The 12,194-nt window shown below is 56.3% G+C and overlaps 1 protein-coding gene across 3 annotated transcripts in view; it reads left to right on the top strand.

Moving 5' to 3' along the window:
- LOC111528399 (CXXC-type zinc finger protein 5) overlaps positions 1-11,030 on the top strand; it is a 37,766-nt gene extending 26,736 nt beyond the window's left edge. For all 3 annotated transcript variants that reach the window (XM_023195137.1, XM_023195119.3, XM_023195128.3), the window contains exons 2-3: positions 7,541-8,624; positions 10,000-11,030. In XM_023195137.1, the coding sequence (XP_023050905.1) occupies positions 7,701-8,624; positions 10,000-10,044 (969 nt within the window). In that variant the 5' untranslated portion in view covers positions 7,541-7,700 and the 3' untranslated portion in view covers positions 10,045-11,030. The remainder of the gene's footprint in view (positions 1-7,540; positions 8,625-9,999) is intronic.
- Positions 11,031-12,194: the final 1,164 nt, after the last annotated feature.

Raw genomic sequence — 12,194 nt, 5'->3', positions numbered from 1 at the left:
GATGGGTCTCACCTCTTCTAGGGTTCAGTCTCAGCCCTGCGTCCTGCTCAAAACCCTTCTCTCAAATCAGTTTCCTACCTGCAGATGGTATCAGTGACTGACTGGGGCCTCTGGGGCCTTCCTCCTGAGGTCTGGAGGGTGGAGGGGATCGCTGTCTGGAATCCTTTTTTTATTCCCTCTGTATCTCTGCCTCCTTCCCCATGGTATGCCCTGGGATCATGACTCCTCCAGTAGTTTGGGGTGAGGAGCAAGAGCCATTTTTCCATTTTACAAATGGGAGACAGGCTTAGTAGGGGAAAGAGCTTGGTCAAAGTCACTAAGTTAGGGAGGGACAGGGTAGAGCCACAAACCTAGACCTCAGGACTCCAGTTCCCTAGCCAGTCCTATGCACGTATGCCTCCCCAAACCCCAGACACACAAACACACCCCACATAGGAGCCCCAGAAGGACAGTGCCCCATCTCTGATTTCTTGGCTCATGCATCCCTGGGCTAGCCTTCCCTGGCTAGCCCATCCCGTGGTGAGGCCCATCAGAAGGGAGATCCTGAGGGGGTACATGGGCCCTAATTTCTGATTGGTGTCAGCTCAGAGATCACCACACTGGGAAATGTTTGCTACAAGATTCAGGGGATCCCAGATAGACAGGGCATCATCACACCTGCTTAATCAAATTGCCTGCTCTAAATGGGGCAATAATAGGACTTCCTTTAGAGATTGGGTATGAGGATAACGTGAGATAAAGCACGGACAGTGTGGCACATAGGAAGAGCCCCATACCTGTTAGCTGTGGTTGGTCCTATGTGACAAATGGGAAAACTGTCTGGGAGGCCAGTTTTTTCCCACGGTCAAAAAATCAGGAAGGGTCTTCCTGAACCTTTGACTCTTCCAAGAAAGGAACCTGGCCTGAGAGAGGTGCCTGTTGAGGAAAGGGCCTGTCTTTATCAGAGGCATCCCAGGCATCTCACTCCCTAGAGCCCCAGGTCAGAACATACATCCTGCCCGGGGCCTCAGTGTTGGACTGATCCCCTCCTCCAGCTGTGTTGGGGAGCCCTGTAAAACAGAACAGAGTCTGGCTGGGTGCGGTGGCTCATGCCTGTAATCCCAGTACTTTGGGAGGCTGAGGTAGGTGGATCACCTGAGGTCAGGAGTTCAAGACCAGCCTGGCCAACATGATGAAACCCCATCTCTACTAAAAATACAAAAATTAGCCAGGTGTGGTGGTGTGCGCCCGTAATCCCAGCCACTCTGGAGGCTGAGGCAGGAGAATTGCTTGAACCCGGGAGGTGGAGGTTGTAGTGAGCCGAGATCGGGCCTTTGCACTCCAGCCTGGGTGACAGAGCAAGACTCCATCAAAAAAAAAAAAAAAAAAAGGAGAGAGAGAAAACAGAGCCCTACGTACTCCAGGTTTGCTCAAACCCTTGTGTCCCAGCACAAACCCTTTAGTCCTCAGGCCAAGGCATGGTTGGTACCTGCCCCGGGAGGAGCGGTGTAAGAGGGTCGGGGGTGTGGAGTCAGGGACATAGAAACGCTGTCCCTTGTTCTGTCTTTGGCAGTCAGTCTTGGGGTGACTCTAGTGGGGTTGAGGCCATGTCTCACCCCAGGCCACCCACTGGGTGCTCACAGTGGCCAGTGTGTGGGGGTGTGTGTCCATCCATAGCTGGATGTGTGCCCTGTGCTCTCCGCCTGGGGCTGCGTTTCTCCGTGCCTCCAAGACCAGTCTCCCTGGGCTTGAGCAGGGCTTCTTTTTCCCTCTGGAAACTCCCCAGGCTGAATCATGGAAATCAGAGACGGAACACCCTCCCTTCCACCCCACTGCCCGGCTTGGTTCAACCACCATAGCCTGTGGTCTGCTTTGCGCACCATCAGCCTGTCTGCCTATTTGGCCTCACTTGGAGGCCAAGGAGACCTGCCCACCAAGGTGGTGGGGAGGGGGCAAGTGGGGGGTGTCAAGTGCTGCATGGAAGCGTGGAAAAGGGTGTACTGAGCCAGGATGTGCAGCTCTGCTGGGCTGGTGTTGGGGATCCTGAAACACAGCCTCTTCCATGAGCCTCCCTGGGCAGGCAGGATGGCTGCAAGGCTGGTCAGCCAGCAAGGAATAGAGGGGGGATGGTACCTTGGTCAAACCCTGCCCTTGGTAGTGGTGATGGTTGCATAACTCTGTAGATTTACTAAAAATCATTAAATTATATGTATACTTTAATGTGGAAGAATTTTATAGTATGTAAACTATACTTCGATAAAACCGTTTTTTAAGAATCCTGCCAGCCAGGCGCAGTGGCTCACGCCTATAATCCCAGCAGTTTGGGAGGCCCAGGTAAGAGGATTGCGTGATCCTCATAGGAAGACCTCATCCCTACTAAAAAATTTAAAAAATAATAATAATAAAAATCCTGCCCTTGGCCTCAAGGCTCTTCTGCACAGTTGGGACCCTGTCAGCCTCACAGACACACCTCACGCCTACTTCCCCGCCTGCCTAGGCTCTCTTTCATGCCTTTGTCCCCTCTCGTTGCTTCTCCTTATCCTTAACTCTCAGCCTAGCAGTCCCTTCCTCCAGGAAGGCCCCAGATAGTTCACTGTGTCCCCTTCCGGCTCTTGTTTCACGCTGGTTCATGTGACTGTGGGCCCAGCTCCTGTGCACGCCTGGAAGACAGTGCTGGAGTCTCAGTCTATGCTCTGCTGTCTCTCCGGTATCATAAGGTACAGGGCTGCTGTCCGGGTACGTGCAGGGAAGATGTGTGCAAATGAATATCTAGAACATCCAGCTGAGGGCCACCTGTGTACATGTCTGTATGCAGATGGCACCATCTCATCCCAGGATGGCCCCTCCTTCCCAGTGCTTTCTGGCCCGAAAGTTCAAGATTGAACCCTGCGGGGGATGAAGTGAGGCTCTTCTAGGGCTGAGGGTTGAATAAGGGCACTGTCACCACCTCCAGTGACCTCACTGCCAGCTGGCATTATGATGTCACTGGCTTAGCATTCCGGGCCCTGGGCATCTCCAAGTCCCCCAGGTAGGGGCACTCTCCTGGGGTCTGTGACAGCTTGCTCCCAACCACGGAGAGGTAACAATCCTGGGGAGTAAGAGCAGCCTTAGGGGTACCTAGGTCACCTGCCGTGGGCCACTTTGTCCGTTGCCAAGGTGGCCACAGAGCAGGGTGACTAACACTTGGGCTCTGGGTTCAAGCTCTACCCCTGCTAGGCACCAGCTGTTTGACCTCAGACTGACAGCTTGAACCTCTCTGAGCCTAAATTTCCTCATGTCTGAAATTGGCAAATAGTTTTTGTCTCCCCAGGTTCTAGGGAGGCATTCAGGAACTAAGATTTGTAAAGCATAAAAACACAGGGCATGGGACACAGTCGATACTCAGTAAATGCTAGTTGATAGGATCCATTGGTTAAGGAAACCGGAGTGGCAGCACAGGTGGTGGGGGCTGGCTAGAAGGGGGCAGGCTCCCTGCCTTCTGGGCCTGGCCAGAGCCTTAGGGTAGAGGCACGGAGTGGCCTCTACTGCCAGGAGGGTGGCCCCAGGTATGACTCTCCCTTTCTTTCCAGCTCAGCCAGTGAGCTGGAGCCTACAGGAGGCATTGGGCCCTGCAGCCATGCTCTGGGGTCAAGAACCCATTGCCCCACCTCCTCCTCAGTCCTCACCAGTCCTCCTCCCCACCTCTTTCCAAGCCCTCCTCCCCACCTCCTCCTCAGCCCTCCTCCGCAGCCTCCTCCCCACCTTCCCCCAAGCCCTCCTCCCCACCTCCCCCCCAGTCCTCCCCATCCTCCTCCCCATCGCCTCCCCACCTCCTCTTCTTAGGCCTTGGGCTACACGGTGGGTCTGATCTGGTGTCCTCGCCACTTCTCTACCCTTCCCTCTGCCTCCCTCTCCTATGGGCATGCCCAGCTGCCTTCTGGGACTCCCTCCTCAGGGCTGTTTACTTGTCTTTTAGACCCTTAAGTCCCTGAGCCTAGACAAGGTGTCCTGGGTCCCTGGGTCTCTGAACCCTGTTGTCCCAGACACTGCTTCCCATGACACTGTCTCCGCTAACCTTGACCCTCTGCCCCCTCCTCTCGAGCTCTCCTTTTCTCTGACCCACCCCTCTAGTTCTCTGTCTCAAGATTCTGTCCCCACCACCTGTCTCTGTTCTGCCCCCACATGCCCCTCTGCCCCCCAGCTTTCCACAACTTGTCCCCCCTCAGCCCCCCGTGCTCTGTCCCCGCCCATCAGCCCCTGGTCCCAGCGCCCGGCTGGCCGGCTCCTGCATGGACAAAGGGGTCCTTTGTGGGCTGACCGCGGCTGGCGGGGCGGCGGGGCGCTGGCTCCGCATTGCTGATGAAACGGAGCCCTTTGTTGTCCCTCCTCAGGCGCAGTATTTCTTTTTGGGGGCTGGATGCGTTCCTGGCAGGGCCGATGATGGATGCGCCCGCCGCCGCCCGCCTGCCCGCCAGCTTTCCCTCCCGCTCATTCCCGCTCCGCTTCAACACAGCCCTGACTCCTCCCCTGCTGCCTGGGCACTGCCAGGCCCTTCCTGGCCTGGAAAGGGGTGGCTGTGTGCCCTAGAGTAGAAGGCTGGGACCTGGGAGAACGTCCCCTCTATGTCCTCCCCTTCCATGAGTAGGGCAAATGGGGTTTTTGGTCAGTGGTCCACTGGGACCAGGGCATCAGTTTTTCCTAAGGTCTGAAGGAGAAGATGAGCCAGGTACCAGGGCCGATTTGGAACAAGCTTGAGGACCAGATGTTCATGTCTGTCCACTCTGGATTTGAAAACAGAGTTGTCCCTGTGAGCCAGTCCCCCTGTGTACCCACCTCCCTTCAACTTCTGTGACTGAAAAACCATAGTGTTCTGCCTGCAGCACCTGTTTGGTGACATATCACATCCTCTGGTCCCAAGCTCAGCATGTACCAGGACCTCAGAGGGTGGGAGTGGGTGGGCCCTGAGGAAGGACAGAATAGTGGAAGATCAGAGAAATTCTAAGAGAGGAACAGAACATGAGGTTTGGTCCCCACCAGGAGAGACTCAGGACAGAGACAAAAGCTGAGACACTCAGCCAGAGCGCCAGCCCAGAGCGCAGGCCGGCTGTGTTGGAGGGAGCTGACTTCTAATTGACCTGCCCGCCCCGCACGCAGAGCCAGATCCTGGAGCTGGGAGGAGGGAGGGGGTGAGCAGAGCAGGAGCAGCGTTAATGCAGCTATCGATTTCTGCCACCAGCCAGCAGGCCGCAGAGGCGGGGGATGCACACAGGGTCTGGGGCACAGCCTGCTCTCCTCCCCATCACGCCAGCCCACAAGACACCTGCCTTCTGCCTTCTCCCCTCACCCAGTATCTGGGCTGCCGGCATTGTCATCTGGGGCAGGGCAGATGTGCTTAGTTGAGCTGGATGAGCTGACTTGATGGTTTCTGTCTCTGATCTCACCGACCCTGGTCCCCAACACCTAGCCAGGGTCACTGATTCCTGTAGGGGTCACCAATCTCTGAGGAGAGGGGCTGAAAAGACCATCCTGGTCTTGGCCCTTATTAAGTGGGAAGGAACACAGCTATCCTTGGACACACATGGTCTTCTTGCTTCAGCTCTGACCTCTGATGCCCCCCAGCCCAGCATGGATTTTCTGCCAGGGCCTCCTGGCTCTGTCCTGGTGGAATCTGCCAGCTTGCCCAGCTCTTCCTCCCCACCCATTTCCCTCTGCAACGAAGGAACCCTAGGTGGTCCGGTGCCCACTGGGGAGGGAGAGGGAGTACCTGGCTGTTGATGCCAGCTACTCTTCTCACCCTAGAGACAGAGCTTTTCCTTTCCCCACACCCAGTCCTCTTTGGCCACTCCTTAGTCCTGGGGAAGCCCCCCTCCCCCCCACTTGGGGCCTCAGTTTCCCCCTCTGTGAATGCAGAGGGTTGGACTAGATGCTCTCTTGGGACAGGCTTGAGTCCTGTGACTAGGGGGGTGGTGGGGTTGCCTGGGGACAAAGATCCAGTGTGTGCTGCCCTCAAGCCCAGGGCGCAATGGGACCCGCCAGATGTGCGCCTCCCCCTTGAGCCACCAGCTGCTCTGGGGCTGGGCCCTGTCCTCCCGCCCCTCTCCTGGGGGATGCTAGGCCACAGCAGGCAGACGGAAGGGAGGCTGGAGAGCCAGGACTGATGAGGAAACCGCCGCCCTGCTCCATCTGGCCCAGTTCCTTCAGCTGAGGAGGCAGCTCGGACGCCTTAGCCTTGAGACCTGAGCAGAGCAGGCCCTGTCCCATGAAGGGCTGCCTGGGAAACGTGGAGGTGGCCAGAGGACAGGTTCCTGCTGGGCTCCACTCCCTTGAGGGTCATGCCTACTCCTCAGTGCCAGCCTGCCCCAGCCCGAGGCCCCTCCTGGCAACAGCCCCCCCCCCGGCTCTCTGGGTTCTCACTGAGGCCTCCACCCAGGCCCTACTCTGCAGGCCTTGTGAGGCCTCCGCCCCCCCCAATCTGGGAGCGAGGCCAGAGCACCACAGTGAGGCCTGAGTAGAGACAAGAATGGGGTCTGAGACGATAATGATTGTGGTTCGGGGGTTGAGGAGGAAGCGTGTGCCAGGGTGTGCACAAGCATGTCCTCTCACTGTGGCAGGGGACGGCTTGTCCTCTGGCCCTGTGCTGCTCGTCCTGTAGGAGGGGAGAAGATCCCTGAAATAAGCGACCTGTACTCATTAGCAAACTCTGGGTTACACAAAGGCAACCAGGTTCCTTTGCCTGCAGGACATGTCAGAGCCTTGAAATAACTGATTGTATTAGGAATTCCCAGATGAGGATTCAGGGGCCGCCTTCCAGACTGTATGATCTGTACCATCAAGCACTCTTCCCCTCGGACAGAGAAGGAAGATTAGGATGTGGGGGTAGTTTTTTTTTTTTGGACAGGGCTTCACTCTGTCACCCAAGCTGGAATGCAGTGGCGTGATTATAACTCATTGCATCCTCAACCTCCTGGGCTCAAGCAGTCATCCCATCTCAGTCTCCTGAGTAGCTGGTACTACAGGCACGTACCACCACACCTGGTTAACTTTTGTATTTTTTGCAGAGATAAGAGTTTCACCATGTTGTCCAGGGTGGCCTCAAAACTCCTGAGCTCAAGCGATCTGCCTGCCTCTGCCTCCCAAAGTGCTGAGATTACAGGCGTGAGCCACTGCACCCAGCTAATAAGCATCTCCAACACTCTCCCACCCCAGCACAAGAAGGACTGCCTGCTTCCGGCAGGGTTTCCTAGACCCTAGCAGGGCAGATTTGGGCTGCGGAGGCCTGGACTAAGGCCTCCACCGTGCCACTTGGTGTCTGTGTGTTCATAGACTGGTAGTTCTCCTAAATCTTGTTTCCGTCATTTATAAAGTAGAGAATTACCAGCCACTGCTTCTAGAGTTCTTGTGGATCTTAGCTGAGATAGTACAAATAAGAAATTTCTCACCAGGGTGGATCTGATGCTTAATGGATGCCTGGTCAAGCTCATGGTGGTCAGGATGACAGGACAGTTGATGGTGGCGGTGGTGGTGATGTTCAAGAGGGAGGTGTTCACTGCTGCCCTGACCCTATATCCTCTTGTTGTGACAGAGTGAAGACATTTCCACCTGGACACCTGACCATGTGCCTGCCCTGAGCAGCGAGGCCCACCAGGCATCTCTGTTGTGGGCAGCAGGGCCAGGTCCTGGTCTGTGGACCCTTGGCAGTTGGCAGGCTCCCTCTTCAGCAGGGTCTGGGCCTCGGCCCCACCATGTCGAGCCTCGGCGGTGGCTCCCAGGACACCGGCGGCAGTAGCAGCAGCAACACCAATGCCAGTGGTGGCAGTGGCAGCAGTGGCCCAAAGGCAGGAGCAGCAGACAAGAGTGCAGCAGTGGCTGTCGCTGCACCAGCCTCAGTGGCAGATGACGCACCACCCCCCGAGCGTCGGAACAAGAGTGGTATCATCAGTGAGCCCCTCAACAAGAGCCTGCGCCGCTCCCGCCCGCTCTCCCACTACTCTTCTTTTGGCAGCAGTGGTGGCAGTGGCAGTGGCAGCATGATGGGCGGGGAGTCTGCTGACAAGGCCACTGCAGCTGCAGCCGCTGCCTCCCTGTTGGCCAATGGGCATGACCTGGCAGCGGCCATGGCAGTGGACAAAAGCAACCCTACCTCAAAGCACAAAAGTGGTGCTGTGGCCAGCCTGCTGAGCAAGGCAGAGCGGGCCACGGAGCTGGCAGCCGAGGGACAGCTGACGCTGCAGCAGTTTGCGCAGTCCACGGAGATGCTGAAGCGCGTGGTGCAGGAGCACCTCCCGCTGATGAGCGAGGCGGGTGCTGGCCTGCCTGACATGGAGGCTGTGGCAGGTGCCGAAGCCCTCAATGGCCAGTCCGACTTCCCCTACCTGGGCGCTTTCCCCATCAACCCAGGCCTCTTCATTATGACCCCGGCAGGTGTGTTCCTGGCCGAGAGCGCGCTGCACATGGCGGGCCTGGCCGAGTACCCCATGCAGGGAGAGCTGGCTTCTGCCATCAGCTCCGGCAAGAAGAAGCGGAAACGCTGCGGCATGTGCGCACCCTGCCGGCGGCGCATCAACTGCGAGCAGTGCAGCAGTTGTAGGAACCGAAAGACTGGCCATCAGATTTGCAAATTCAGAAAATGTGAGGAACTCAAAAAGAAGCCTTCCGCTGCTCTGGAGGTAACGGCGCCTTAGAGGGAGGTGTGTGGGCTCTTGTATCTGTCTGGCAGTCCAAACCCACCCCCATCCCCTGACCCCACCTTTCCTCCCTGGGCAAGTGTCTGGGGGATGCCCCCCCAGTCCTTGGGGTCTGGGGGTCTGGCTTCGAGACACCAGTTTACTGCCCCAAAAGTCAGAACCACATTCTGAGAATTCCATCAGGCCATAATTTGCAAGGCAAGCTGGAAATTCCAGGTAAGGACCTAGCATTCTCAGCCAGGCCCTGGAATTCTGATTCCTCTCCTGGGGTTCTGGGTCAGGTATTGATATTTCCATACAGGTCCTAAGTTTCTGATGCTCAGACATGGCCTAAAGCATCCAGTCCATGACTTAGAACTCTGCATCTAAGTGCCCTTAAGCCCTTCATTTGCCCCTCCAGGGCCATCTTTCCCCCAGGGCCACCCAAGGATAGAGCTGCTCCAGTGATGGGTGCCCTGTTCTGAGGCCTGGAAGAACCCTTGGTCTGGGCACCTACTTGACAGATTTTTGCGGCCGGGGTAAGGGAAGGTGACCATGAGCCCAGAATGGTCAAGAACCTAGCCACTGTGGGATTGGCTTGGAGAAGGCAAGGGGTTCCCATGCTGCTGTCTCTGCATCCCTGTGGCAGGGCCCGTCCCTGTGCCTCTGGATGCGGCAACCTAGCTGGAGTGCCAGGCCTGGGTACAAAAGCATCTTTTCAGCCTGCAGTCCCTGCCCCTGTCCCCGCCCCTCTACGAGTGGGCTTGACGCAAATGTCCAGAATGGTTGGAAAACAACAGTGGTGTATCCCAGCCATGGCTTCCTGGTTACCCTCCCCAACCCCAACCCCAGCCCCAGCCCCAGCCCTAGCCCTTCCTTTTCTGCTCTCCTGTGTACACACAAAGGCACCCACTTTAGTCCAGTGTAGACACACATGCACACACACGTAGACACGGCTGCTTGAGAAATAGCCCAAATACCCACCTCCCACAGCTCCATACCACACAGCTCAGCATAGCACGAGGCACATACCCATATGCACACCCGCCGCATGTGCTCACACGCTCATTTACGGAAACATGCCACAGCCACCTGGCGCTGTTGCCTTTGGGCCAGGGGAAGGGTCTTTCTCTCTGGAAGGATGGTTCCTGGGCACAGTGGCTCAGGAGGCTTCAGAGTCCTCCGGGCCTTCCAGCAGCCCAGCAGGTCGAGCTTCTCCTTTTGCCTGGCTGGGGTGGCAGGAGCTCTGAGGGGTGGCTGCTCTTCCTCCATGCCTGTCCCTCCGCCATGAGGCCATCCACAGGGGAACGTCTTTGCTCCAGGCCTACCCGGACCCTGACTGAACTCTCTCCTTGTTTTTGTCTCCTGCCCCCGCCAGAAGGTGATGCTTCCGACAGGAGCCGCCTTCCGGTGGTTTCAGTGACGGCGGCGGAACCCAAAGCTGCCCTCTCCGTGCAATGTCACTGCTCGTGTGGTCTCCAGCAAGGGATTCGGGCGAAGACAAACGGATGCACCCGTCTTTAGAACCAAAAATATTCTCTCACAGATTTCATTCCTGTTTTTATATATATATTTTTTGTTGTCGTTTTAACATCTCCACGTCCCTAGTATAAAAAGAAAAAGAAAAGAAAAAAAATTTTAACTGCTTTTTCGGAAGAACAACAACAAAAAAGAGGTAAAGACGAATCTATAAAGTACCGAGACTTCCTGGGCAAAGAATGGACAATCAGTTTCCTTCCTGTGTCGATGTCGATGTTGTCTGTGCAGGAGATGCAGTTTTTGTGTAGAGAATGTAAATTTTCTGTAACCTTTTGAAATCTAGTTACTAATAAGCACTACTGTAATTTAGCACAGTTTAACTCCACCCTCATTTAAACTTCCTTTGATTCTTTCCGACCATGAAATAGTGCATAGTTTGCCTGGAGAATCCACTCACGTTCATAAAGAGAATGTTGATGGCGCCGTGTAGAAGCCCCTCTGTATCCATCCACGCGTGCAGCGCTGCCAGCAGGGAGCTCGCAGAAGGGGAGGGAGCACCAGGCCGGCTGAGCTGCACCCACAGTCCCCAGACTGGGATCCCCTACCCCAACAGTGATGATTTTGGAAAAAAAAAAATGAAAGTTCTGTTCGCTTATCCTTTGCGATCTGGGGAGCCCCGTCTCGATATTTCCAATCCTGGCTACTTTTCTTAGAGAAAATAAGTCCTTTTTTTCTGGCCTCTCTAATGGCAACAGAAGAAAGGGCTTCTTTGCGTGGTCCCCTGCCGGTGGGGGTGGGTGGCCAGGGGGCCCCCTGAGGCCTGGGCCCCCCTGCCCACGGCCAGCTTCCTGCTGATGAACATGCTGTTTGTATTGTTTTAGGAAACCAGGCTGTTTTGTGAATAAAACGAATGCATGTTTGTGTCACGAAGCACCGCTGGCTTCTTGCTCTCCGGTTTTGGGGGGCTGACTTGGGGGCCGTTCTTGAGCAGGGGTTGTCTGGGACCACCTGGAGGAGGAAGAAGGATGGCCCAGGGACATTTAGAATGGGAATTTCTTGGGGAAGAGAGGCCTCTGGATCCAGAATGGGCAAGAGCAGGAGCAACCAGCCCAGCAGACAGGAGGGAAAGGCTCTTAATCTGGAAGTCGCTGGTACCGGAGTACCTCATCTGCCTGGTTGCACCCCATGCCCCAGAACCTGGACCTCCAGGGACCTTCACTCACCTGGGGCCACCTCTGTTCACCTAAGTTCCTCAGGGCTCGATGAGTAAAGCAACCAGCAGCATAAGGCGGGTGGGGGTAAGGCTGAGCCGCCTGTTCAGCGTCTTCTTTCTTTCTTCTTGCCTGGCAGGGATCTGGTGTTCCCAAAGCCACCAATGTCATTCTCCAGGGAATAGTTTCAGCTCAGCTTCGCGGGGACCTGGCTGTGCACACACGCCCATTTCTCTTTAGGCCTGAGGGCTGCTAGACTGAGTTACGGGGGTGTCCTTGGCTTTGACTGTCCCCACTCTCAGAGAGTTTGTTGGTACAAGGTTGTCGGGGACCTCAGAGGTCAAATGTCTGGGGAAGTCACCACACAGCCACATGGTCTGGGCCAGGGCAGCCTGAACAGGAAGGGGTGGCAGTGGCATGCCCCTCCCTGTACATCACAGAGGCCAACCTGAAGGAGGAGGCTTAGCCATCGTCTGGGGGAGCGTTCTTCTCATCCAGCTGCTTTGAGCCTGGCTGAGATGGAGGCTAGACTTGAGGAAGGACTTCCTGACAGTGTTGGGCCCTGGCTTCAGGTGGGTGAGAGCTGGAGTGATTTCTGAGGCTGAGTGAGCAGTGAGGTGGGGGAGATGGGCTATCTCTGCCATTGTCCTGAGAGGAGAAAGCAGCCATGTTGGGTGGGGGTGGTGCTGACCCCCAACCCCTTCCCAGGTGTCACAAGCTCCCTTCGAGCACCAGGGCCTCAGCAGCCTGGCCTGGCACAGCGGGGGCAGGCAGGGGCGGTGGGAGGCAGCTTTCAACTTCAGCTCTGCCTGGGAAAAATTCCCTTTCATGTGGCCGCCTGTGATCTCTCCAGGCGGCTCTGCCGAAGGGGGGTGTCCAGCAG

The sequence above is a fragment of the Piliocolobus tephrosceles genome, chromosome 4 (genome assembly GCF_002776525.5).
Source record: "Piliocolobus tephrosceles isolate RC106 chromosome 4, ASM277652v3, whole genome shotgun sequence".
NCBI lineage: Eukaryota > Metazoa > Chordata > Mammalia > Primates > Cercopithecidae > Piliocolobus > Piliocolobus tephrosceles.
Note: the sequence above shows the minus strand (reverse complement) of the source record. Positions and strands in the feature narration are given on the sequence as shown.